We start from the raw sequence: 27,040 nt of genomic DNA, 5'->3' as shown, positions 1-27,040 counted from the left end.
ACTCACAAATAAGTATTTGTTGATCAAAAGAATGGAAACTGGCCAAAATTATATTTGTTTTACTGTTCCTCCATACCATTAATATTTTTCAACTTGAGATATAATTGATACACAAAAACTACATATATTTAATATATACTAACATTTTAGACATATCTTCTTTTCAGGTCTTTTTCATTGAATCCAAAGCAACAAATTGTATTTCTAAATAATTTGTATATCTTAGCAAATAAACCTTATAAATTCCATGAAATATTGTGATCACACATGAAAGATGTTTATGGAATTACCCCCCAAAATCAGTTTTGCACATTTTCTTTTGTCCTCTGAAGTAGGTTATATGGTGATGACTTTAGAAATTGAGCTTCTAACTGGAGCATAACTATTTTTCTCTGTCTTGCTATAGTTATTTTCTTCAGAGTAGAGCCTCTAGAATGTTCTTACTATCAGACCCAAACTGACAAATAGTGCTAAACCAATTAAATTGTGAAGCATATTTTATTATGAATTAGATTTTAATTCCTAGTGTCCATTTGACCCACCCATCACTAAAACATTCCTCTCCAATAGAATCAAACCTGGGTGAAAACAAACAAACAAACAAACAAACAAACAAAACATAGGAAAGAGGGTCTTTCAGTACAATGAAATAATGATTGGTCATAACAGTCAGTAGTAGGCACAATGTAATGATAATTTGCAATCCCTTTGAGAATGATTTTGTTCAGGCTGACAAATTTTTATCATTGATGAGACCTGTAATTTTGTCCAACAATTGATAGAATATTAAAATAAAGTTAATACATGATTCATCCATTCACATACTTACAAAATGTATAAAAACCCTTAAAACTTTATAAATTGTTAATTCACTTCTGTAAGCCATGGTTTCTGCAACTATAAAGTAGGCACAATAATAGCATACATTTATTGAGAGTTAAAAGATGTACTACATGTTAATGATACATGGCACAGTGTCTGCATGTAACATAAAATGCTTTAAATGTTTATTAAAATGTTGGCTCTTAGTAGTAATAATAGTAAAAAATAGTAGTAGTAACAATGGAGAAATGAAACATTTTAAAATTAACATTTAAATCTAGAAATTAAGAAGAAGGCAAGCCTTTCCCAACTAGTAATTTTGTTTCTAAAGTGCTAAAAACTAGACATTCCAATGATAAAAACATTAGTTGATTACTCATTTGAATGTCAAGCCTAAGGAATTGCAGGAAATACAAGTAAATTTATCTTAAACACTCTGGTGAGAGGTTTTTAAACAAGGAAACAGATTACTCATTCATTCATTTAGTCACCTGTTTGCTTAAAATAATTCATTTTTCCATGCAAAAATAAATATTTAACAGTAATTTTATTTATTTTATAAACCACTACTTAATCATTTAAAAATAATAAATTTCTAAGGAATTTTATGTTATTGTAACAGAAATTCAAAAATCCAAAATATAGTTGGAAAAACACTGACTTAGAAAATATTAACATATTAAAGGAAAGATGCTATCATTTAGTAGAAACTGATAGCCTGACAAAACAGAAGGATCATTCCTTGTGGTAATGTTTTGCTTTCAAATACATATATATTTACGTATAAAGTGGTGTTTATCTGTTGGAGAACTAATATCCGTCTGAAAATAAAGATATTCCTGTGCTTAATTTCATTTTGTGACACATGCTAAACATTGGCTGTCAGTTTTCTTAGAGATTCCCAGAAATGGAGTTCAGTGTTTCCTGAATCTGTAAAGAACAAAGCTTTTGTGCTTTTATCCTTATTAGTTAAATAAGTACAATATTTAGAAGTAACATCCCTTTTGTGTCATTTTTTTATTTTACAAGCTAACAAGTGGTTTAATTAGAGAACTGTCAGTGTAAACAGAAACTGATTAGTTGATTGATGACTTATATTAGCTCATCCATAAATTATCTATTTTGCAGACATCTATATATACTTATAGTCATACTTACATATTAAGTGTGTGATCATTAGTATTATTTTATAATCATGATTCAACTCAAAAAAGTATACATATTTTTTTAACTTAATGTATTATTTTTAAATATCACGACAAGATTCTCTCTGGCTACTCAATGAGTTTAACTACTGAGTATTGTTGCTTTAGGCCAGAGGATATGTTTTAATCTACACTTTTCTCTGGTTTGTCTCCTTTTTATTACTTAATCATCCAATGAGCCTTACAGAACTGTCAGTTTGGAAGGCAATAAACTGTGTATGGATTTTTCTTCTTTAGGATTGAGAAAGTCCCAATCATGGAAGCAATGAAAGAAACTTCCATACACCTAGTACTTCATTTCCTGACAATCAAAGTCATGTGCTAATGATGACCTTAGGCTCCTGGCTACAAATGCGAGACAGGGCTGACAAATACCCATCACTAGCTCTGCAAAACAATATGTGACAAGTTTTAAGATAAAAACCCAGTTCTTAGCATAATTACTGAGCAGCTAGGCAGCATGTCATGTGACCTGGTTGTGACAGGCCAAAGAAACAATGAACTGCCATGTCCTCAGGGAAATTGATGTGTGGGGCATGTCATTGCTTACCTAGGGATCAAGGAGGGTTCTATTAACGTTTAAAGACACTAATTATTACTGGTAATCCCTCTCTGAAATCCACCTACAAAGTATCAGAAGATAAAAAAAAAATAAAAACAAAGTATCAGAAAAGAGTTGTCCATTTGCAATTTTAGAACCATGAGATTAAAACACTCTCTCCTGGGGTACCTGGATGGCTCAGTTTGTTAAGAGTCTGACTCTAGATTTCAGCTCAGGTCATGATCTCAGAGTCATGGGAATGAACCTCATATTGGGCTCTGCGCTGGGCATGAAGTCTCCTTAAGATTCTCTCTCTGCCCCTCCCTAACCTCTCTTTCTTTCTAAATGAAGAAATAAATAAATCACTCTCTACTGAGTTGAACATTTGGATGAATAGCATCTTAACATCACTAGATCTAAGATAACAAAGAACACATTTTAATGCATAGGAATGATGTCTCCTCTAAGAAGAGACACCAGTGAAAAAGATGAGTTCAGACAGCTACTCATGGTTAAAGGAATACACAGTTTAAAACAATCAACAAATCAATGTTTATTAAACAGGCTTTGAGTTGGGCATTTTTATGAGTTTTCTTCTCCTAAACAGACTAAAGATTGAAAATACTTTGGATGTGTAAAATATCACCAACTTTTCCAATGTGTTTCCCCACTGTTTTATTCCTTTCATACAGAGGGGAAAAACATTGCAGTCATTTACACATTAATACCATAATTCCTTTCTCGCTGGGATAGACATTTAAGTCTGGGGACACTGAACATGTTATAAGAAAAAGGCATTGAGCTGAAAGACAGAGTTAGAATATCCATCCATTTATGGATACATTAATCAGTCACAAAGAACAGTATCAGAAACCTGCTCTACACTAGGTATTTCAGTTACAAAATGTCTGAGGAATTCTATCATCTAATATATAGAAGGCATTCATGAAAACATACCATTTCATAGCAATACAATGATAGCAATAATGAAAATATGAACTAATAGAATGAACAAAAAGAAAAGACATACTGAAACCTAGTGAATGGAGTCAGGAAGTACTCACAGTGAAGATAGTCCTTGGGCAATGGCTTCAAGTATGAGTATTTAAGGTAACTAAAATAGCCTCTAATCCTGGTGCTGGTCTTTATCAGCTAGGAGACCTGGGAACAAATCAGTAATCCCTCTGGATCTCAATTTCCTAATCCAAGCAATGAGATAGATGATTCACACAATCATTGAGTCCTATGATACTACTATAATAAATCTAAAAATGAGAGAACTTTCCAAAAGTTGTAGAAGAAGTTGCTTAACTAGAATTATAATATAGGTCTCCAAAATGGTCATATTTATGAGGTTCTTCAACTAATTTCTATATTGTTAAAGTTATTCTCATGTGATTATGAAAAATAGTGATTTCCAGCACAATTTGGGCTCATTTTTGGCTTTAATACTTTAGAAAGCAACACTACATTGCTTAACATCCAGCCTTCTTCATGAAACTCGTTTCTACTGCTCAGTATTCTCCAGCTACTATGCTGCCACTCTGTTTTACGACAATGTAAAGCACATTCCCGCTCTGCCTTGGCACTTTTGCATTAGATCTTCCTTCTGTCTGGAAAACTGTAGTCCAAATCTTTACAAGTCTAGCATTTTCTTAGGTCTATGGTCTGAGGTTGCAATAACTTTTCAGAAAGGCTTTTACTAACTACCTAATCTATGGTGCCTAGATCTCACCTGGACTTTACTTAATTTTGTTAAAACAGGAATCTTATCTGTCTTGCTTACTGCTGAGTATTCAAATTCCATGAAAAATTTGTGGTGCTAAGCTAGCATTCTTTTTTTTTAAGAGATTTATTTATTTATTTATTTATTTATTTATTTATTTATTTTTCATTCATTCATTCATTCATTCATTCATTCATTCGAGACAGAGAGAGAGAGAGAGAGAGAGAGGCAGAGACACAGACAGAGGGAGAAGCAGGCTCCATGCAGGGAGCCTGATGTGGGACTCGATCCCAGAACTCTAGGATTGGGCCCTGGGCCAAAGGCAGGTGCTAAACTGCTGAGCCACCTGGACTGCCCCTGAGCTGGCATTCAATGAAAGAGAAAGGGAGGGAAGAAAGCAGGATGGGGACAGAGACAGAGACAAATCTATAAATGAAACTTTGGACAGTCATCATATCAGAGAAATAATTTTCTCCTTAATATTTACTAATTTCCCACATTTTATCATCCAAAAGAAAGTTATTTCATGAAAGCATATAAAGGTTTCATGACATCACTCTTAATATGGATTACTGTCCATTTTTAAACATGAGATTTAATATGTTCAGTTGTACTTAAGATTATACTGAAGCCAAAAAAAAATGAAGTTGTTAAAGAATAGGTAAATGGTATTGAGCTCATTAAAAGTCACTGTCCCTCAAATAATGTGTTGAATTTTTTCTTTGTTCCACATGCAAAATACCATTTTGTGTCAAAACTATACCGGACAGCCATTATAAAGAAAACAACAACAACAACAACAACACACAAAAAGCAAAATAAGATGGCCAATTTCCTTTCCTACTTTCTTTGCTCTCTCTGCTGTATCTTATACTAATGACCACTCTTTCTTTCTTGTAAATTCCTCTTGTGTTTCAAAATATTATTTTCTTATCATTTCATTTTCCTTCAGCCTACATGGCTGTTTCTTTTCCATCCTCCTTCCTGAGCCCAGCTTCTTCTAACACCCTTTAAAGGCTGGTGCTTCTCCAAATTTTAGACACTTACACACTCCATTGAAATCTAATTTTGAATAAAATTAAAAAAAAAAGAAATCTAATTTTGAGGTGTGTAAGTCTATGTGTTCAACAAACAACTGTAAGGGCTTCCTATGTGCCTGACACTATTCAAGCACTTTAGTAAATACTCCTCATTTAATTCTCATAAAACTCCATGAAATAAGAACTATTATTCCCATTTTGGAGGTAAGGAAACTGAGGCAGAGATAGATCCTGTCACTCACCTATAGTTACTCAACTAACAAATAGCAGAAAGGTGATTCCATCCTGGCACTATCATCTACCCAGATCTTTCAACTTGAAATGTGGGATGTATTCTAAACAATTTCTTCTCATCTCACATAAAAATTACCAGTAGGGTCTAATGATTTTTTATAGTCTTGGTATTTCTGTAATTTATTCCCCCTCTTTAATTCCAATGCCTTGGTTTATTCCTTTCATCTTTCAAAACACCTCAGTAGCTTCTCATATTTCACTGTGCCCCTTCCAGTGCACCATCCACACTGCCAGGAGTGATCATTCTAAGACCAAATTTATTTACATCACTTCCCTACCTAAAGCTATCCAGTCACTATCCACTCACTGCCTTCGTGATAGAATCCAAACTCCTTAACATAATACATAAGGTCAAGAAACTTTATCAGATACCATCTTCTATAAATCCTGTAATTCAGATTTAGCTATTCCATACAATCTCCTGGAGGTATAATGCATTTCCCCAAAGATGTGCCTTTTCAGATCTCTTCTATCTTTATGCCCCCGCCAGGTTGGCAGATAGGGTTCCTCCAATTATGTTTTTACTTGTTTTTCTCCACTATTTTACTGAGACATCTCTTGCAAACCAGGGTTTCTGGACATCCAACTTCTCCCATGGTACTGGGCAAACAATAGGCAATGAGCAAACACATGATGAATGAAAGAATGGACACACAAATGAAATACTTTAAGCTTATCTCAAGTGTTTTATCAGATTAGTGAGACAATCATTGAATAAAAAATGAACTTGAGTTCGGCATGTATGATGCAGCTATAAACCTCTAAGCATAGCTTTGATCTTACACATCCCTTCTAATTCTATAGCAATCTATCTTTTTACTCTACTAAAAGTCAGTTGATACCTTCTACCAGCACCAGTTGACTTAGAAGCACGACCACCAAGAAATATAATCCCAGTGTTAGGACAGTATTAGGACTTGGATCAGATGGCATCAGACAGCAGACATACTCTGGCAGTGCTCTGTGCCAATGTCCACATCTATTAAGTTTGTTTATTAACCAGTCTTTTTATTTATTTCCTTAGAGTGTGGCAGAATTAGACAGATGGGTTGAAAGTCTTCCTTCAGGCATAAAACACATAAAATTGGGCAGATGGATTCCAATAATCAACCTTTAGGCCTGGAACACATGCAGAAAGCAGGGAGAAAAATAATACACCATTGTCTACTAATAGGTAAAAATACAGTTGAGAATAGACAAATTTTAAAATAAGATTTGAAATGTATAATTCAAAACTGGAAAATGTCTGTGTTACTTCCCTTCAAAGGTACATTTTTTTTAAGACAACAAGTTTTTATCATAAGTGAACTCAAAGACCTAATAACAATCTATATATAAAAAGACTAATCTGAGCAATAGATGTTAACCTGAAATACATTTTCCAGTCAGAAGAACGAAGCTCAGTTTTATTAAGTATTTCTATCAGCTGAATGAGAATTTCATTTAACATTAAATAAATGAGCAAATGATATTAATCTGGGAGGAAAAGATCAAAATCTAAATGGATTTCCCCACTATGGAAAAATGGATTGAAATGACAAAGTAAAGAAATAAGTTAAAAAGTATTATACTTAGATCCCCCTAAAACTCAGAGAAAAACAAAATAATCCTTACACAAGTGTACAATGTAGAGATATGTACCTGTAGAGGCAACACATATAAATACAATAGGAATTAGAGTTGACAGTACAGGTGGGCAGGACCAACAGCATGAAGGGTTGGACAGAGAAATTAGTTTAAAGTTTGGCTGTATTAATAAAAGGGTGGTATGTATTATCGTAGCTGGAACCTGATTGTGTTGGAGAGCTTTTGTTGACACCTCCTTTTTCAAACTCTGCCTTTCTTTTCTCTGCTCAGTTCCCCAGGATGCTGTTGACTTTCATACACTACATCAAGTTCTCCTTCACTCTGAGCTTCAGTTGGGTTTAGCTAAATGATAGCATAAGCAAGAGATGAGGGAGAAAAGGAAGTAAGATCAAGGTATTTCTCCCCATAGGTCTTTCCTGGTCTGAGTGAGTCTCAGACACACAAAAGGTCATGGCACTGTCTGGCAATCATCTCCACACATTACCACCCCTACCCCACCCCTAATCTCTAATTCCAGCAATGACTTCCTTTTGTCACTCCTTTAAAGCAAGGGGTAGTAAGGATGCTCTGCTCTTACTAGCCCTAGGGAATGTCCCATGCTATTCATATTTTTGTGAATATTTTCTTCATTAACATCTCCTCAAATTGTCCAATTCAGTATGACACCTATTTCCTTCCAGAACTCTTAGAGGTAAACTTTTATCAAATACCTATTACATGCCAAACATGTAGAAAAAGCTGTTATGTTTAATGTTTTAAGATCCCTCCAAGGAAGTTTCTATTTTGCCATATACTTTACTGATCAATAAATGGATGTGCCCAGAGGGTGATTTGCTTAAGGTCAAACAGCAAGTAGGTAACTGAGCTGGATTTGATCCCAAGCCATTTGACTTAGGGCCCATGCTTGTCACTGCTATACTTATTTTACTTTGTTCAGAGTAAGTCAGGGTCCCCCCAGGAAAAGTTCTTTCCCTCTGGCTTTATACTCTCAGAGGAATTGAACAAAGTGGTATTTAAAGGCAATGTCAAGGAGCATGAGGGATCTCATAACTCTGAGATATGTGAAGGGAGCACAAATTTGTAAAATCTTTCTGAAAAGCAATTTGACAACATGTATCAAGGACCTTAAAACATGCATTTATCTGAACAGAGAAGAAATACAAAAACAACCATAAAACAAGTAGTAAAATGACAATAGGTACATACCTGTCAATAATTACTATGAATGCAAATGGACTAAATAGTCCAATCAAAAGACATGGAATCATGGAATGTTTAAAAAAAATGAGTCACGTTTATATGCTACCTATAAGACACTCACTTCAGACCTAAAGACACATGCAGATTGAAAATGAAGGGATAGGAAACGTTTATTGTGCAAATGGAGGTGAAAAGAAAGCCAAGGTAGCAATACTCATATCAGACAAAACAGATTTTAAAACAAAGGCTGTAACAAGACACAAAGAAGAAGACTACATAATCATAAGGGGAGCAATCCAACAAAAAGATTTAACAATTGTAAATATTTATGCACCCAATATGGTAACATACAAATACATAAAGCACTTATTAACAAATATAAAATAAGTAGTCAAGAGTAATACAATAATAGTAGGGGGATTTTACGCCCCATTTACATTAATGGATAGATTATCCAAATAGGAAATCAACAAGGGAACAGTGGCTTTGAATGACACATTAAGCCAGATGGATCTAACAGATATATTCAGAACATTTAATTCTAAAACACCATAATACACATTCTTTTCAAGTCCACATGGAACATTCTCCAGAAAAGATCATACAATAGGTCACAAAACAAGCCTCAACATGTTCAAAATGAGTGAAGTTGTACCATGCATCTTTCCAGCCATAATGCTGTGAAACTAGAAATCAACCACAAGAAAAAATCTGGAAAAAACACATATACATGGAGGTTAAATAACATTCTACTACACAACGAATGGGCCAAATAAGAAATCAAAAAGCAAATTAAAAAATACATGGAGACAAATGAAAATGAAAACATAATGGCCCAAAAAATTTGGAACGCAGCAAAAGTTATTTCAGGAGGGAAGCTTATAGCAATACAGGCCTACTGAAGAAGCAAGAAAAATCTTCATAAACAACTTAACCTTACACCTAAAAGGAGCTAAAAAGAACAAACAAAACCCAAAACCAGTAGAAGGAAGGAAATAATAAAGATTAGAGCAGAAATAAAATAGAAGCTGAACAAAGAAACAGTAGAACATATCAATAAAACCAGGATTTAGTTCTTTTAAGAGATCAACAAAATTGATAAGCTTTTAACTAGACTCTTCAAAACAAACAAAAAACAGAGAGAGAAGGCAAAAAAAAAATCAGAAATGAAAGAGAAGTAAAAACCATCACAAATACAGAACATAAAAGAATATTATAAAAATATGCCAACGAATTGGACAATTCATTGTAGAAGAAATGAACCAATTCCTAGCAAGATATAACCTTCCAAAACTGAATGAGGAAGTAGAAAGTTTGAATAGATCAATTACCAGCAATGAAATTGAATCAGTTACAAAAAAAAAAAAAAAAATCCTAACAAGTCAAAGTCCAGAAGCAGCTGATTTTGCAGGCAAATTCTACCATTTAAAGAAGAGTTAATAACTAGTCTCCTCAAACTATTCCAAAAGAATAGAAGACAAAGGAAAGCTTCCAAATTCATTCTATGAGGTCAGCTTTACCCTGATACCAAAATCAGATAAAGGTACTACAGAAAAAGAGTCTATAAGCCATTATCTCTGATGAACATTAATGTAAAAATCCTCAGCAAAATATTAGCAAACTGAATCCAACAGTACATTTAAAAAATCATTCACCATCATCAAGTGGGACTTATTCCTGGGATGCAAGGATGGTTCAGTATTTGCAAATAAATCAATATGATAAATCATATCAACAAGAGAAAGAATAAACATCATATAATCATTTCAACAGATGCAGAAAAAGCATTTAACAAACATTCATGATAAAAACTCTCAGCAGTGTAGGTTTAGAGGGAACATACCTCAACATAATAAAGGCCATAGATGAAAAAATCCACACCTAGCATCATACTCAGTGATGAAAAACTGACAGCTTTTCCCCTGAGGTCAGGAACAAGACAGTGTTCTCACCACTTTTATTAAACATAGTACTGGAAGTCCTAGCCACAGCAATCAGAAACAAAGAGAAATAAAAAGGCCCCAAATTGGTAAGGAAGAAGTAAAACCTTTATTATTTGCATATGTCATGATGCTATATATAGAAAACCCTAAAGATTCCACCAAAAAACTTTTAGAACTGATGAATGAATTCAGTAACATCGCAGGATACAAAATCAATATATAGAATTCCATTGTATTTCTATACACTAATAATGAAGGAGCAGAAAGGGAAATTAAGAAAACATTCCCATGTATAATTGCACCAAAAATAATGAAATACGTAGGAATAAACTTAACCAAGTAAGTAAAAGACCTATGCTCTGAAACTATAAAATAATGATGAAAGAAATTGTAGATGACACAAAGAGATGGAAAGAAATTCCATGTTCATGAATTTAGAGAACAAATATTGTTAAAATGCCCATATAACCCAAAGTACTCTCCACATTTAATGCAATCCTTATCAAAATACCAACAGCATTTTTCACAAGACAAGAACAAATGATCCTAAGATTTGTATGGAATCACAAAGGACCCTCAATAGCCAAAGCAGTCTTGAAAAAGAACAAAACTGGAGATATCATAATTGCAGACTTCAAAATATGCTACAAAGCCATAGTAACCAAAAAAGTATGGCACTGGCACAAAAATAGACACATAGGTAAATTCTCATACAGAGGACTGAAGACCGAATTGATTTGTGGCCTGAAGAAAGCCAAGAGCCCTGCTATGAGCGGCAGCATGGGGATCCCAGGGCCAGAAACATGGCTTGATGACAGTGGGTGGTCATGCAAGAATGACCAAAGTTACCTCTGTCTATGTTGTCTAAATCTTGTAAAGGAAAAGCTTTACTAGTAAACTCGCCCTTTGCCTTAACCGCCCCCAAACTCCATTAACCAACTTGCTGGAAGATACCACCATTTGCCAAGGCTTTTCTCATAGAGTTAATTCTCAATCTTTGTGCTCTGTACTTACCAACTTTCAGCTCCCCGCCTGCAATGACCATGCATGCCACACTCAGAACATTACTTCTGTCCACAGGGAATTCTAAAGTCCCCATCACATAAAGTCCTTTGAGGAATGGAAGATTTGTATCCACAAGGACCGTCCTGTCTGTAGAAACAAAAGAAATTGCTCAGACACATAAGCAAACCAAGAATTGCCTTCTCTCCTCCAGTGATTTACTCTGGGGTTCTCTAGGCAATTCAGGAGATGCTTACATTGCTACCCATGGCAGGACAGATGGAAAAACCAGAACAAATATTTTATTAAAGACTAGGTCTTAATAAGGAAGCAGGAAGAAAAAGCACATGATTAATACATTTTTCCATTACCTAAGAAACCAAGTCTTATGGCCAAAAGGCAGTGTTTATGCCCCAAACTCCCAGGCCTACTTTTGTGCAAATGCACAGGTAAGTTCCCTACCCTATGCCCCTTCCCTTCACTTTGGCTGTAGTTCGAGAGAGGTAGAGAACTATAGTTATGACCTTGGCTCCTAAAGTCAGATTATATGTTTTATTTTATTTTATTTGTTTTAAATCAGATTATTTGGATATGAATCCCAGCTCTGCTACTTATAACCATGTGAAACAAGAGCTTTACCTCTCTGTGCCTCAGTTATCTAATCTGTGAAATGAGAATAATAAAAATACCTGCTCCATTCATAGGCTTTTTGTGAGGATGAAATGAGTTCATAGATCTAAAGTGCTTAAACAATACTAGTAAATTATTCTCAATCTCCAGATTCCTATCATGTAAAGCAAAGCTCTGATGTGTGCTCAAGAAATGCTGGGTATTTTCATTACTGAACTGTTGTCAATTAGCTTGGCATGCTTGTAGAGTTCACTGAACAACTTAAAACCATTGTTCTTCCTCTCCCCTTTCATAGAGTTTCCATATAACTTCAGAAGAAAGAATCACAGATTTTTGTCTGAAAGTAACAATAGGGCAATACATGAAGAAAAATTTTCATTTAAAACAGTAAATATTTCATGTGTGCCAAAGTATTAAGTGTTACTTTCTGAGGCTTAGTAGTAATTCAACACAAATTAAAGATCTCAAATAAATGTTTCTGCTTAAATCTCAAGTACCGTAATCACTGACACATGTAAAGGTTTTATGGAATTTTGTTAATATAATCTCATGTCTCATTCTAGGAAACAATGTACCCTGCTATTCTTAAGGACCTGCCTTCCAAATTAATGTCTCATAGGTTGTCTTTCCTGGTCCCTAACTACTTCCCTAGCTATAAGACTGCCACATAGCTTATATGGCAGAGATTCTAGGATTGTAAACCAATTATTTCCCTTTCCCTCTTGGGTTCACTATTAGACCATCTTTTCTAGCCTCCTTTGTAGTTAGGTAAAGCCACATGACTGAGCTGTAGTCAATAAAATGCAGGCAGAACTGAAGTGTGACCTCTGTAGGCCTAATCCATAAATTCTCTGGCATATACTTTCCCTTATGTCTCAGTTGGACAGTAGGATGATGGTTCTCAAGGTATGGTTGTGGTCCAAAAGCATCAGAACCACCCTCACTCATCAGAATCAACCCAAGTTCCAGCTCTGCTAGTAAGACATTTCCATTCTTCATCCCATTGGGCCCACCACTTCCCCCATGGAAATCTCTGTACATTCTGATAATAGAACATTAAAATACTTATTATAATTATATCCATAATTAGTATATGTAAGGAGGTAACTGTCACTGGGCTGTTTCTGAGTATAATTATGTCTTTCTCACCCACTGTAACTCTCTTAGGGAAGCAAACGCCCGTTTTTAAAAATTCCTAGTGCTTATTGTGACATCAAAGATAAAGTTATTAAATAATTGTTGCCCAGATCTGCTGAGTTTAGTTCCCTACACACCTTAAATTCAAGAGCACATTAGTAACTAATACAAAATGAGAAAACAGGCTAAACAGATACAAATAAATGTGTATATTTCAATTTAATCTCAGGTATTTTAAAAACATTCAAAGAGTGAAATATCTAGGGAATGTTTGAGGTTTAACACACATTTCATGAGTTCATGGGTTTTATATGTCTTCAAAACCCAGACAGAAATTATTTCAAGTCAGCACCTTAAAAAAAAAAAAAATAGAGTTCTATACCACTGGCCTTTTATCTCTTCCAACTCATGGCCCAAACTACTAATTTGGCTGCTGAACCTGATTGTACAAAATGATTAAACTGCTTCAAAAAATTTTTTTCTCTCATTCACAGAGTACTCACATTCATAAAAGCATGATATTAGGCTTCTTTTTAACAAACTTATTGGTTAAAATGTGACAACTACACAGAATCTAAAATTTCCCTTTTGGTCTTTATCACATATCCTTCTTAGAAGAAAATATTCCTTTTAATTGCCTTATCCACTCCAAATATAACAAATTTCACACAAACCATAGCTAGCCTAACTATTGCCAGAACCAGGAGAACAGGGATCCCTGGGTGGTGCAGTGGTTTAGCGCCTGCCTTTGGCCCAGGGCGCGATCCTGGAGACTCGGGATCGAATCCCACGTCAGGCTCCCGGTGCATGGAGCCTGCTTCTCCCTCTGCCTGTGTCTCTGCCTCTCTCTCTCACTGTGTGCCTATCATAAATAAATAAAAATTAAAAAAATAAAGTTGTTAGACTATTACAACTTTAAAAAAAAAAAAAGAACCAGGAGAACAGAGACCATAGCTTCAATTCTCATTTTTAGTTTCTGAGGACCTTGAACTATAGATATTCAGAAATAGCAGCAAAGAACACAGAGCACAACCCCACCCTACTCCTGACATGTAATATCAAATAGCTATAAGAAGAATTATAGGATGAAGACAAGAGGAAAACCATTGCTCTTATTGCTTTCAGTGACACCCTCCACTTTGAAATTTCCTGGGATCTATTTAGCTTTTCTTCTTTCTTTTCCTTCCCCAGATGTGCCAAATATTGTTGGGTGGTGGGAATTCAGAGACGAGTAAGACTTGTTTCCCATTATCAGATGATGACAGATAAACATATAAGCACAATGTGATACACAGTTGAATGATAATGATAATACAGTTGACCCTTGAGCAATATGGGTTTGAGCTGCATGGGTCCACTTATACACAGACTTTAAAAAATAAATACAGTATTTACTGCAAGTGTCCTTTATCTTATGATTTTCTTAATAACATTGTCTTTTCTCCAGCTTACTTACTGAAAAACTACAGTAGATAACATATATTACATACAAATTATGTGTTAATTAACTGTTTATGTTATTGGTAAAGCTCCTGGTCAACAGTAGGTGATTACTAGTTACATTTGGGGGGTTCAAAAGTTCTATACAGATTTTTAATGGCACAGGGTGGAGGATCAACACCCTAGCTCCCATGTTGTTCAAGGTCAACTGTATTTTTTTTTCATTATATGAGGTTGATCTCATCTTTATTCCCAAGTACTTCAAAAGAGAAAGTCTATCAATGTGCCTAATAACAAAATTCTGTTAAGATGAAAGAAACATAGGCCCTATAAATATTTCTATAAAGGAATTTTCACATCATAATAACAGAGACTGCAGCTATCATTGCAAGTAACACAAGCAAAACAATAGATTCCAAGTTAGTCTCCACAGCAGATCAACTGCAGGTTCAAACTGACCAACCTTTAACTATAATGACAGCTTGTAATGGATTTCTCTCTGTTCCAGGTATGAAAATTAGGATCAATATGCCATGTTCTCTACGTAGCTTCATTTCCATAAAATTGCTCAAAATATTTCAGAAAAAAATCACTCAGAAAGTTATTTATACAACCCATTTAAAAACATGAATGATAGACCATCTCTAAATTAACTGTGACCCACTGTTTTCATCTCGCCTTACTTTGACCAAGGCTGTTCCATCCTACTCTGTCAGTGACCAATCTATCCTACTTGAGAGAATGAGCATGGGCATATGGAGGGAACCATCTGGAATTTCTATTGCTCAATGGGAGGCTGATGGGGGAACAGATCTGGAAAGAGACTCCAAAAAGAATTAACGAGTACCAGATGTAATTAAAGACTGCTTTTCCCCCCAAAGGAGCTTAGGACCAGCCTTGGGGTGGTGCCTCTTGGTTCTGAATTACACCCCCTTTCCACTCGTTCATCTATCAAGCACTAAACATCTCACCATCTTTATTTTAGCATCTTTTGCCAAGCAGTGTTTTTCCCCCCTTAAAGAGTTGTATTTTGACAATTTTAAGGACAAAGCTTTAAAAATAAATACCTGGAAAGTTAACCCTAAGGAGGAATATCCTCAATTTCCTCATGTATTAAGTACAACAATAACAACAAAGAGGCTTTAGTCTTCTATAAATGCACTAGCTACACTTATGACCAGAAAGCTTGAACCAAATCAAAAGGCAGATGTCTGACAGAGGGCAAGGGATTCTTTTGTATCAGGACTAATCTGGTTATAAAGCATTCCATATCATTTCAACACTAGATTTAAACTTTTTTTTTAATTTTCCAGCAAAGTCAAGGAATCAAGGTCACTATTGTGTAGCATTCCAAGGGTCTGACACTTGTCTAAATCCTGTAGAAATGAGATCAAGGGCGAAGGGCACAGATCCTGGGAATAATGATGGGGTCACATTAACAGACATAATTTAGAGCAGGCAGACCCACTGCTTGTATGGTATTCACTGTATCAGGCCCCATAACTTAGGTGGTGAAGACAGTTTCCATTACAACCCTGCTATTGTCAGAAACACAGCTTACAACCAACTTTGGACATAGCTCAGACTTCTGAGGGAGGGTGATGGCATGCAAGGGCAGAGCAGGACAAACAAGGACTATTTGTGGGCTTGTCATTTTCCTCTACCTACCGTAATTAACAATTAAACATAATTGTTTCTACATTCAGCCTTACCCACAATACTTTTCCATAAATATATGAACCTATGAAAAAGTAAGCTTTAATGCCATTTGAAACAGTGTTTGGTAGTGTTTTCTTTCCTTTGTAGTCTTGCTTAACTTTTGGTGGATCTAACAATTTATCCAATATTTTGTCTACACAATTTATGAGAAGGGCTGGTACGTCTAAAAAAAAAAAAGTACTCCTAAGATAGAATGGAAATTCTCACAAATAAATCATTCACAGAGATGAAAGATTAAAGGGATTGAAAATTAGTATCAAGTAGACTAATTTACACAGATGATGGTATTCACTTATCAAGAATTCATTCTCCTGTAGGAAAAGCAGAACAAAGAAGTGCGAGAAGGTAAGGATGCATTTTTTTTCTATAAGTAAATTCTTTTCAAAGAGCTGGTAACTTTATATCTGCCTTTTTATCAAATCCACACAGGTGGTTTCTTTATTCTACTTTGCCTATATATATTTTGCTCAAACTAGTCTTAAAAATAGGCAGAAGAGGCAGTTTTCAAAGTTCCAGAGGCACATGATTCAAGACTGAAATCCAGCTTCCTTAACACCTTGAAGAAAAACCATCTGCCTGCCTGCCTGTGCGGGAGGGGGACCCTCAGGGAGGGGTGGCTTTAACTTTGGATAATAAATACCTATCCCACTCCTCATAGACACTCTCTTTCTCAATCACACACAGACGTGCATAACTCTTATAATAGAATCAACATTTTAAATTATGATATTTTAATTGATCAATAAAATGTTTAACATACAATGTTTATCTCTTCCTCTAGTCTATACCATCTGTTCTCCAAAAATATTTTGAATCTATTTAATAGGAAGGTCTTTAAGTAAAATTACCAACTGTATCAGATCAATCCTCTGAATCCCAAATTCTGAAAGGAAAATGCCAGAAGGTGCTGTTGTTTTCATAAAAATAGAAAAGAATCTGTGCCTTCTCTCATTCCAGGCTCTCTCTCTTTTTTTAAATCTTGAGATGGTGTTGTGCCCCTGCTCTCTCCACTAGACCTCAAAGAATTCAGAGTGACCAACTTGGTGTTACCTTACTTAAAAAACAACTTTAATATTAAAAAATATTGATAATCAATATAATGCTGTATATATTTCATGTATACAACTTAATGAGTTTGCAGATAGGTATACATCCATGTATCCATTATAATAAATCTATCCATTCTTTCCAAAAGTTTCCTCCCACCCTTTTTATTGATTATATTATTTTGTGATAAGAACACTTAGTCTAAATCTACTGTTTCAGCAAATTCTTGAGTATACAACACAGTATTGTTTCCTGTGAGCACTCTGCTGTACAGAAGATCTCTAGGATCTGTTCCTTTTGCAAACAGAACTTTGTACCCTTTGGTTACTACCTCCCCATATGCTCCTCCTCCCAGTCCCTAGCAATCACTCAATTAAAAAAAATAGGTGAGTGAATGAGATCTCACATGTAGAATTTAAGAAACAAAACAAACAATCATAGGGGCAAAAAAGAGAAAGACAAACAAAGAAACAGATTCTGAACTTTGGAGAACAAACTGATGGTTACCAGAGGGGTGCAGGGTGGCAGGATGTGTGAAATAAGTGATGGGAATGAAGGAGGGCACTTGCTGTGATGAGCACCAAGTGTTGTATGGAAGTGTTGAATCATTATATTGTATACCTGAAACTGATTATACTGTATGTTAACTAACTGGAATTTAAATTAAAATTCCCTTAATTAAAAAATTTTAAACTAATTTTTTTTAAATTTAAAAATGGGCAAAGGAACTGAATAAACATTTCTTTAAAGAAGACATACAAATAAACAAGTAATATAAAAGGATGCTCAGCATTACTAATTAGTCATCAGGGAATTGCAATCGGAACCACCATGAGATATTACCTCATACCTGGTAGTATGACTTTCATTCAAAAAGAAAAAAAAGATAACAAGTATTAGTAAAAGATTAAAAAAAAAAAGGGTACCCTGGTACACTGTTGATGGGAATGTAAATCGGTACAACCACTATGTAAAACAGTATGGTGAATCCTCAGAGAATTAAAAATAAAACTACCCTATGATCCAGCAATTGCGCTTCTGGATATAAACCCAAAAGAAATGACAAGTTCTTAGAGAGCTATCTCATTCCCAAGTTCATTGGTGTTGCCATTTGAAAGAAGGTCCATGGTGCTCTGATGGCTTAGATGTCTTGAGTCTCAAAAAAAAAATCTAGGCCTTATAATCCTCAGAAGACCTAAAAGTAAAAACTAAACATTTTGATAAACCTGAGGTCAGATTTAAACTACAGTTTGACTTTATCTGCATAATTTGACTACCTCTATAAATTATTGACGAATGTATACTAACCATAAGTTTGGGAACAAAATCCCTCTTCAATAATTATAGTGAATGATACTTATATATGTGGAAAGGCATAAACTGGTAGCTCTCAGGAGATGGAATTATCACATTTTTACATGTTATAGTTAGTGTCAAAGCCAAAGGAAGCAGAGAACTTATTTTCCGATGTGGGGTTTCTGTTTACTTAAGAAAAATAATGAGACCAATTGCTAGTTAACAAATATTTTCACACCTTAGCCCTGAAGAAAAAAAATGAACATCCATAAAATAAATGATTTGTTCCTGAAAGAGACTATTCAGGCATAGGCCCATGTAGCAAACATTGTATTCAATAAGTTTGTTTCCGCCATCAAGTATTTTCTTATTTGAAAATAAATCCTCTCTTTCTCTGTTTCACCTGAAAGAAGGCAATGTGTCCAGAAAAGGGTGAGATTTCATTTTTTTAAAGTTGTTTTTTGACTCAAGCTTTCAATTGTTTCTTCTAACTGGGAAGAAAACCCAAAAAAACCCTAAAACATTATTAAATTTCTTAGGAAGATGTTTATATCCTTTTTGCTTAAAAAGTTATCTATTATTTCAAAAATACATAATTAATGCCTAAGAGAAATATTAGAATATAGTACCTAATAAATATTGAGTAAATTACCTCTATTCTAGATTTTAATATATCAAAATTTTATCATTTTGGTGCAAACTATTTTCTTTCCTAAATTCATGAAGTGGTTATATTCTATATAAATACAAAAATTACTTCTGTAGAGACCTTCACTGTTGTCAACATTCTCATAGTTTCCATGGTTACATTTTCTAGAAATTCTCAAATTTCTCGAATTAAGAATTTTTTAATAAATTCCACTAAATTATACTTATTTAATGCAAAGAGTTCTTGTTTGAGGTTTCCAAAATAAGTTCCTTTCCCCTTGAATTCAAATACTGTCCCAGAGACCATAATGTTTCCTAGAACTTTTACTCACAATGCTAAGTATTTCAATAATAATATCCAGATTTTACAGCCTCCACCAAAAGCCCCAATGTTCTAAAATATCTCCATGTTGCCTGGAAAAGGTACTAAAATCCCCATCTTTAGTGTTAATCTCTTTTTTGGATCCAAGATATTTAGAAGTTCCTAGGAGAAGGATGATATGTAAAGAAAAGCATTATTACTGATCAATAAATATATCTATTCATCCGTTCATTCACTTAGCAAATATTATCAAGTTGCCTTGCCAGGTACTCACCCATGTCAAAGAAACAAATATAAATAAAACAAGGCTCTCATTCCACATAGAGTGAATATTTTCATGAGATTGGTTGGGTGGAAGGAAGAAGTAGATCTGAATCATTTTTAGTATTTATTTCTGATACCCACCAAAATAATCATGAGAAGGTCTAGGTAATGTTTCAAAGTAAAGAAAACTATATCTGTTTCTCTCTTCCCTCTAGTGCCCATCCACCCCCTAAGAACTCAGTGCCCTCATCTGCTCATAATTCCCTAATGGCCAGAATCCCACTGATGCCCCCACCTGCCTACACTGCATACATATCCAGGGTCTAAGTGTTTCTATAGTTTGTCACTTCTCAACTGTGTGCTCATTCTCTTCAGCTCCATTCACAGACACCTACCTAATAAAGAATTAGCATAGGGCAAATACACTGGCAAATTCATCTATTACTAATTGCCCCAAAAGCAATCTGGTACAATGGGATGCTCACCAGATTAGAATTCAGACAGACCAAAGTTGGAATCCACATAAGTCATTCCTTGAAGAAAAATTGCTTAGCTCTTCTAATTTTCTGTTCCTCAAGTCCAAAATAAAAGAAATACCTCATGGAGATGATAGTTAGGGTTAGTGAAATGCCACATATAAAAGTATTACAGTTCTTGGCACATAACAGAAAAAAATTATTAGCTATCACCTGCTTTGTATATCCAATATATATTTTTGAGTATCCACTCTATACCTGTCTCTCTACTGTTCAGTGATCCAGAGAGGCATAGTTCTTATGAAACTTAAAATATTTTAGAGAAAATTGCCATTTAACCATAATCACACACAAATAACTATACAGCAGAAACTGTACTAAGTGATAAGAAGGAAAATGCATGATGTTATGGAGATAGCATGCTCTAGAGAGAGAAAGTAATATATATAAATAGTGGGAGATTAAAAAGAGCCCCATACATTCAAAAGACTGAAAAGCAGTAGAAGTGCCTGGACTATAGAATCCAGAGGAGGGCAGTGAGAGATGGGGTTGGAAAGGTAGGGAGGAAGAAGATCAGGTAGGACTCTGGAGGCTCTGAAACAACTGGAGACTTTATCCTAAGAATGGCATTAAGCCAGGAAAGGCTTGTAAGCAGGGAAATGACATAAGCAATTCATAATTTAAAAAGATCACTTTGGCTGCAGTAGGGTGGACGAGGGCAAGAGTAGCAGAAGAGAAGGAATAGGGATTCCAGTGATTTACCCAAGATGTGATAATGCATTTATTAGGGTGGTGAGAGAAGAGATAAGGAAAGCAGACAGATTTGAGAAAGAGCTAGGAACAGAAAATACAAGATTGGCCGAAGTGTCAAGAACAACTCAAAGTAATTGATAATGGAAAATGATGCCAGGTACTGGAATGGGAAAAGCTAGAGGAAGAGCAAGTCGGCAACTGGGAATGGCAGCTTCAGGGATGGAAGAGGATATATACAGAGGATCCTCTCTGGGTTGTTCTGGTTTAAAATACCTTTAAGTCACCCCAGCAGAGATTTCTAGTTGACAGTTGGACATACGGGTCTGATACTTGGCAAAAGCAAAAAGATTTTACTGGCTTCCAGTGCTGACTTTAAGTTGACAACTATCAAATTTATGTTCTCAAGAATCGCCACAGAAGCAAAGACAGAGGGATCCCTGGGTGGCGCAGCGGTTTGGCGCCTGCCTTTGGCCCAGGGCGCGATCCTGGAGACCCGGGATCGGATCCCACGTCGGGCTCCCGGTGCATGGAGCCTGCTTCTCCCTCTGCCTGTGTCTCTGCCTCTCTCTCTCTCTCTCTGTGACTATCATGAATAAATAAATAAAATCTTTAAAAAAAAAAAAAGCAAAGACAGAATGAGGAGAGAATAATCTGTATCTAGAGGTCAATGAGGGCTTAAGGGAATTATTTTAATTACGTAAGATACAAGTATACTGCTAGAAAGTACCCTGAAGGAGGAAAAGCCTGCAAATAGAGAGAAAAGACACCTGAGGTATGTAGAAGTCTGGAGTACATTGGATGCAGAGGACACCAGGTGACACTGACCTTTGGGTGAAGGTAAAGCAGTTTCTCTATTAGAACAGGAGAGAAGAGAAGAGCACAAACCATCTCTATGTATTCACTTCCTTTCAAGAGGAAACTGAGGATTGGTACAAACCATAAAAATTAAACACCTTGGAAAAAATGGTGAAGTTAGGACACACCTTCAGCTTGCCTCTAAATCAGATAATAGAAATATTAGATTCCACCTGCCAACAATCAATCAGGAATAACCTCTACTACAGAACTCTTTGCATGAAATAAATCTATATATCAGAGCTTAGTATCTCCCTAAGAAACTGTGTTAACTTAACAACATATGAAGGGGATTCATTTTAAAGCAATTGTTAAGAATTAATACATAAAGATAAGCGACTACTGTATAAATGCATGATATTATTAATGTGATCAATATATGTGTATATACATCCATATATCAAACCAAACATGTATTTTTTTTTTTACATATGGGGTCTTTTTAGCCATCTGTCCATTCTCAAAAAGAAACTGGTTCCATACTACAACATGTATGAATCTTGAAAACATTATACAAAGTATAAAAACCCACTGTATAATTTCATTTATATGAAATTCTGGAATAGGCAAATCTATAGAGACAGAAACTAAATTAGTGGTTGCTTGGGACTGGGAGTGATTGCTAAGGGGTACAGGTTGTTTTTTATTTTTGCTGGATAATGAAAATGTTCTAAAACTGATTAGTGATTATTGCACAACTCAAATACTAAGGTCTTTGAATTGTACACTTTAAATGGATGAATTGTATGGAATGTGAATTATGCCTCAATAAAGCTCTTAAAAATGAAGAAGTACTTAATTTAACAATATAGAAACATCTTCAAATAATATCTTTTAAAGCAAGGTACAACAGAGTTTATAATATGCTATCATTTATGTAAAGGAAATGGTTAAGGAAAGATATATACATGTATATATAATTTAATTTTTTTGTATAGGCAGAATATCTCTGGAAGGGTATCCAAGGAATTAGTAATATTGTTGTTTTTAGGAAATGAAACTAGATGAAAGACAGAAGATGAAGGGTGACTTTCCAATGAGTATCTTTTGTGTTTTTTTCTTATTTTGAAAAATGTGAATGCACTGTTTTTGAACATTTAAAAAATTTTAACCACGATTAAAAATAAACTTGTTATATCTTTTATTTGCAATAGGCAAAATTGTAATCCCATGTATATATGTATTTGTCTGTGTGAGAGGGAGAAGGAGAAGAAGAGAGATTGAGAGAGTCTTTTCTTGAATTCTCTTCTCATTTTTGCCAGACTTAATTTTTGTTTCCACTGCTAGCAAAGCCTTGAGGAAAAGAGTTAAATATGCAGTCTCTTCTTACTTGATTTGCTTTTTTTTACTATTTCTAGTGTCCTTAGTTTACATTTTGGTGTGCAGTGTTCCTTTCTCATTTTCTCCATTTTGGTCATTTTTACATTTGGATATTTGTGAAATGCCTCCCATTGCTGAGTAGCTGTGAATCCAGGAAAATTTTGACTCTGCCATTGAGATTGGAGTTTGGTACAATGTTTTAATTTGTTCTGATTTCAGCATTTTGCATGCTAAATTAATATTTGGACAAAACCAAACTTCAGTACCTTCCAGAGATTACACTGCTCTTCAGAAAGATCTCCATATTGCATTTTTACTCACCCAGAGTCACTGGAGACAACTTAATAAAACAAGGATTCATGGATAGGCAAACAAGGAATTGTAAATACAAACATAAGCAGAGAATCATAAAAGAGAGATCCTGAATAATCAATAATCAATTTAATAATCCCAAGAACTAGTATCAAAAGACACAAAACAGAGCAAATAGAAGAATCTAGTTTAAGCATATTTCAAAAGATATTTTAGAAACTATATCCATGAAAAAAACCAATTAGATATATGGCATTTTTAAAATTATCATTAACCAAAAAAATTGTATTGAAGAATAGTTCCCATACACTGTGTATCATCAACAAAATTTGATTAATTAGTGGAGTGAATAAATAGTACAATGGATAGTGCTAGAAGTTTGAAACACAAAATCAAGCGCATAGAGTCTATCCAAAACAAAAAGAATAATAAGATAGAAAATAAGGGCATGGGGGGGAGTTTATAGAACATACTAAGATACCCTAAAGTCCTATCTATCTACTTACATGTTTCCAAAGGAAAAAAAAAAAAGCAAAATATCAGGAAGAAAAACTATTAAGGAAATGGTTTACCATGGTCAAGGAAAAATATATCCCCATGCTAAAAGAGTCAAGCGAGTAAGAGAAAATCCTTAAAGTTTTCCAAAGATTAAAACAAATTGCCCACATAAAAATAAAAACCAAATGGATTTCAGTCTTGTGTGCTAGAAAACAATGGACAAGATCATCAACATTCTTTAGTTATTCTATGAATGAATTACTAGAAGGTAATTACTAGAAGGTATGTGTCAGCAAACAAAAAGTAAATCCAGAAAAGAGGAAGATGTGGGATACAAAGAAAGGTAGTATGCAGAGAATCAAGTACAAGTTACAGATTTCTAACTGTTAAGGTATAATGCTAATAAAGTAACAGTTCCAACTAAATCCTCATCTATAAAGTATGGATAATCATCATACATATCTAATATATATAGTAAGGTTATTATGAGTATAAGAATGTCAATGTTTAAAGCACATATATAGCAAACAGCAAGTACTCAGTAAAAGCTAATTTTTATAATCTCAGTAATCTGTGCTAATCTGGGAGCTGAAAAAGGATATCTAACTTTTTAAATTAACTTTTCCAACATTGTTTACTGAAATTTAGTCTTTCCCCACAGCTTTGAAAAGCCATCCTAACCACTGAGTAAATTTTCCTATATCCATGGATCTGTTTCTGGACTTTATTTTGTTTCATTCACTTCCAGCTATTTTTCTATTCTTATGTCAATACCACACCACTCTGATTGCTGAACTTTATCTAGAATAAGCTTCCACAAATTAACCTCCTCTTAAAAAATTCTTACCTACTGTTGTCTGTTTGCTTCTTTCTAAAGATGTTATAATCACCTTTTCCCATTCTGTCTTTAAAAAAAACTAGCTGCAGTTCTAATTAGGACCACTTGAATTTCTAGATTCATGTAGAAGGGAATCTCTGTAATAGTGTTTTCCTGTACTGGTATGTCATTCTACTTACTCACCAAAGTTTTGAGAGGTTTTTTTTCATATAATATATGAGTGCCTTGTTATGTTTATATCTAGGTCTTTTATGTTTTTTAATGAAAAGTAGAATACTTTGCCTATTGCCTTTTTAAATTAGAAATGCTATTGCTCATCATATGTTGGTGTTATTTCCAGTCATTTTACTAACCTTTCTTATTTAATAGTATTTCACCTGAATCTGTTGTATTTTCCTCAAAAAAAAAAAAAAAAGATGTAGGTTTACCAATAATTGTTTTCCTTCTTTCTAATGGTTATGCCCTTTATTATATTTTTTTCTTATTCTATTGCATTGTTTTGTACTGCCAGTGATAAAAATGATGCTAGGCATTCATGTTTTGTTCTTGACTCTAATAAGATGCAGTTAATCTCTCATGGCTATTTATGATGTTTCCTATGGATTTCTTGTAAATATTTTATATCAAGTTAAGGAAAATTCCTTCTACTTCTAACCTCATAATTTTGTTTAGCAGTTATTGAAATTGATTAAATACTTTCTCTTTTATAGATCGAGCAGCCTTAGGGAAAAATCCTCTCAATACCACTATGTAATCATTTTTCCTTCAAGTGGGAAGCAGATAAATTTGACACACTGTGATTATTAGCTTTTGTCTTTAGTCAAGGCATACAAATAGCTCTGTGCCACATTCAAGAGAGAGCCTGTATATTAAGAAAAAAAAGAACATGAAATATCTTCAAAAGTCTTGCTTGAAAAAGATGGTTAGACTTTATATTTATTTGCTGTAACTCTCATATGAAATAACTTAGAGAAATTTTCCCTTCATTCTCCCAAATATGCTGAGAGACTTGTGATGGGATCATATTAAAACCATAATTTCTTTTCTTTTCTTTTTTTTTCAAACCCATAATTTCTGTTTTCAATTTGTCTGTTCCTCCTTCAGCCCTTCCTATCCCATCCGTCCCTAGAATAGTTTTCTCTGTGCATTCATTCTTAGTTCCCTACAATAGACAACACTTCTATCATTAACTCACAAGACCCTATAGGCTCTGGAGTTTGGACAGTCTGAGTATTTAAGAATCCCATACTTGGGTAGAGGAACAGAGCGGTGTAGAGGGAGGCAGTCATTGTACTTGATAAGGTGGGAAGAGGGAAAGTTAAGCTCTTACCATTCTCTGGTTCTCCATATAGTGAAAATTATGACTCATTATTATAAAAAAGAATCAAAGTGCAGTCTACGGTAAGGAAGAGAGAAAGTTCTAATTTTGCTTCAGTGAATTATGTTAATTCATGTTTTACCTGAAGTAGAACCATCCTTGCATTCCGAGGATCAAACCCTATTTAATCATTTATGAGTCCTCTAAAGTATGAGCACATTTGGTTTGCTAAGATTTCTCATCAATATCAATTAGATTAGCCTCTATTTTCTTTCATTGTGCTAACTTTCTCTAATTTTAACATTAATTCTATAACCTTGAGAATGAATTGGGAATAAATTCCAGAAAATTTATAATATGGTTATTATGTGTTCAAGGTATTTTTTGCATTTTTTTAAGAAGCAGCCTAGTGATTTCAGATATAGATAGGTTATAGACTCCACTCTGGGAATCAACTGGCCTAAAAAAAGTCCCACTTATACAAGAAGGGATATTTTTTGCTACTATATTTTTTGTAAAAGCAAAAAACTAAGAAAATGAAAACCTTTAGTGTTCATCAGTAAGATAGCTCAATGAATCATGTTACATTCCTACTCTGGAATATTATGCAGTTATACAAAAATGATATGATAGCTTTCTCTTTACTGATACGATAGTATCATCAAGATATATTGTTAATTTTATTAAAAATCATCTGAAATGAAATAATCCTTAGCATGGCAGGTAAGAGCACCAGAATTTGTGGTCCAAATTTTGTACCTCTACCGATGAGCTTTATGGTCTTTAAATCTCAGCTTGCTTGACTGA

At 34.4% G+C, this 27,040-nt stretch overlaps 1 protein-coding gene across 2 annotated transcripts in view; it reads right to left on the bottom strand.

The window, feature by feature from the left end:
* The window catches only part of PKHD1 (PKHD1 ciliary IPT domain containing fibrocystin/polyductin), a 471,902-nt gene that overhangs the window by 153,959 nt on the left and 290,903 nt on the right, over window positions 1-27,040 (bottom strand). For both annotated transcript variants that reach the window (XM_072832682.1, XM_072832683.1), the window contains exon 54: window positions 11,373-11,510. In XM_072832682.1, coding sequence (XP_072688783.1) covers window positions 11,373-11,510 — 138 coding nt within the window. The remainder of the gene's footprint in view (window positions 1-11,372; window positions 11,511-27,040) is intronic.

Source organism: Canis lupus, chromosome 7 (genome assembly GCF_048164855.1).
Source record: "Canis lupus baileyi chromosome 7, mCanLup2.hap1, whole genome shotgun sequence".
Classification (NCBI taxonomy): domain Eukaryota; kingdom Metazoa; phylum Chordata; class Mammalia; order Carnivora; family Canidae; genus Canis; species Canis lupus.
Note: the sequence above shows the minus strand (reverse complement) of the source record. Positions and strands in the feature narration are given on the sequence as shown.